At 50.9% G+C, this 1,778-nt stretch overlaps 1 protein-coding gene across 1 annotated transcript in view; it reads right to left on the reverse strand.

Annotated features, from left to right (window-relative positions):
- The window catches only part of HOXA6 (homeobox A6), a 2,177-nt gene extending 455 nt beyond the window's left edge, over positions 1 to 1,722 (reverse strand). The window contains exon 1 of the mRNA XM_009887175.1: positions 1,183 to 1,722. Coding sequence (XP_009885477.1) covers positions 1,183 to 1,618 — 436 coding nt within the window. The 5' untranslated portion in view covers positions 1,619 to 1,722. The remainder of the gene's footprint in view (positions 1 to 1,182) is intronic.
- Positions 1,723 to 1,778: the final 56 nt, after the last annotated feature.

Consider the following 1,778-nt stretch of genomic DNA (forward strand, 5'->3'; position numbering starts at 1 on the left):
CTTCTTTTCCTTTTCTCCTGCCTGACCAGCCGTAAATGCGGATGTGCAGCGTGTTTACGGTGGTGTGGTAACTGGGATACAAAGAGGCTTTAAGGTGGACCTAGGGAAAGTGAAGTAGGTAGCACCCGTGTGAATCGCTGAGCAGTGTCTACCCTCTGCGTGGTGAGAGCCTGTGCGCGCACACGCGCACACACACACATACACGCACACGCGTGCGATCCAGGGAGCTGCACGCATGTGTGTGTGTGCGTGTGTGCACTCACACGCGGGTGTGTTTACACAAACACACTCTATTGCCATGGCTGTGACTACAGAGGGTCTGTAATTTAAGTATAATTATAGACAACAGCTAAAGATCATAGAAGAGCCTGTGCCATTTGCTCCGGAATTTATTGCCCTCGAATGCAAAGCAGCATCAGAATGGTCTTGCTAAAAGTTTAACTTTCCAAAAAAGAAATGCGACCCGCAGTCCAGCAGACATAAACTCGGGAGGAGGGGAGAGGAGGGGGGTCATTAGCAAACACTGCAAGCAAACGTCTTAATATGGGATTATTAAAAATAAGTGTCACCCCAATACAACCCTCCCCCCTCAGCATCACTCCTGGACAGAAGAGTTCAATTATGTGAAGTTCACTTGTAAGTCAGAGAAAATCCGCGATGCCATGGAAGTGCGCCCATGGCCCCAGAAACGTGCTCTCAGTATCCACTACTTACAGGCTAATGAGCTGGGGGAGGGGGGCGAGGAGGAATGTGCCACAAATGCATTGGATCCTCAGTACAGAGGGCATATTCCCTGCATCGCTCTCTGACAATGAAGGAGCGGAGCAGGGGCTTTGGGGTGGCTTTAGGAGAGTGGTAAAGCTGCTCTGCTCCTTCTTTTTTTTTTTTTTTTTTCTTTTTTTTTTTTTTTTTTTTTTTGCCTGCTTCCTAAGGATTCCCCAGTCACTTTCACCAGTCAACCAACAAGCTAGGCTCTCGGCCACCGTTCCCAGGGTGCCAACGTGCCAGGTCTAAAATAACCTGGGGAAGGTTTCATGTTACACATTGCCCTGCAGGAACCGTGTCTCTCCAGCAGCCTGGACTTTATCTAAGAACCACAAAAAAAAAAAAAATATTGGGGAAAGAAACTTTTCCTTCCTCCCCCCCCATCCCCCCTCCCTTGATTGCATCGAAATGCCTTACCAGCGCAGGAGTTCATCCGCTGCATCCAGGGGTAAACAGGGCTCGTGTACTTCCGGTCGGTGCCTTCGTCATTTACAATTTTGGCTTGGACGCCGCTGGATTTGTACTGTTGGTCGGGAGAAAAGTGCAGGTAGTCCCCGGGCCCCCTCTGTTTGCCACTGCCGGAGGGAGAGGCGCTACTAATTTCCTTGTCCGAATAAAAACAAGAGGCTCCGTACTCATAGGAAGCCCGATTGCAAGCAATGACGGTGTTGGACTGTTGGTAGAAACAAGGTGAGGTGTAAGTCTTGTCCTGCAGGCTGCTTGCCCCGTACGAAGCCGGAAAATGCCTGAGAGCATCATAACCCGCCGGGTAAAGGGGGATCTGCCCGAGGAAAGAGTCCTGGCCCCCGGGCAGGCTCCCCGGGAAAGTGGGATTCACGAAATAGGAACTCATTTGCTCTCCCCCTCTCCCGGACCGTGATTTGTTGTGTATTAGTACATCTGGCGATAACTATTAGGAGTCATCGAAGTGGTTTGTTTCTGGATGGCCGAGCGCCAAAAGCGACAGCAGAAAATAGGAGCAGCTGACGGCGGGGCGGCCAATGGGAGCGCGA

Source organism: Charadrius vociferus, unplaced genomic scaffold (assembly GCF_000708025.1).
Source record: "Charadrius vociferus isolate BGI_N301 unplaced genomic scaffold, ASM70802v2 scaffold366, whole genome shotgun sequence".
NCBI lineage: Eukaryota > Metazoa > Chordata > Aves > Charadriiformes > Charadriidae > Charadrius > Charadrius vociferus.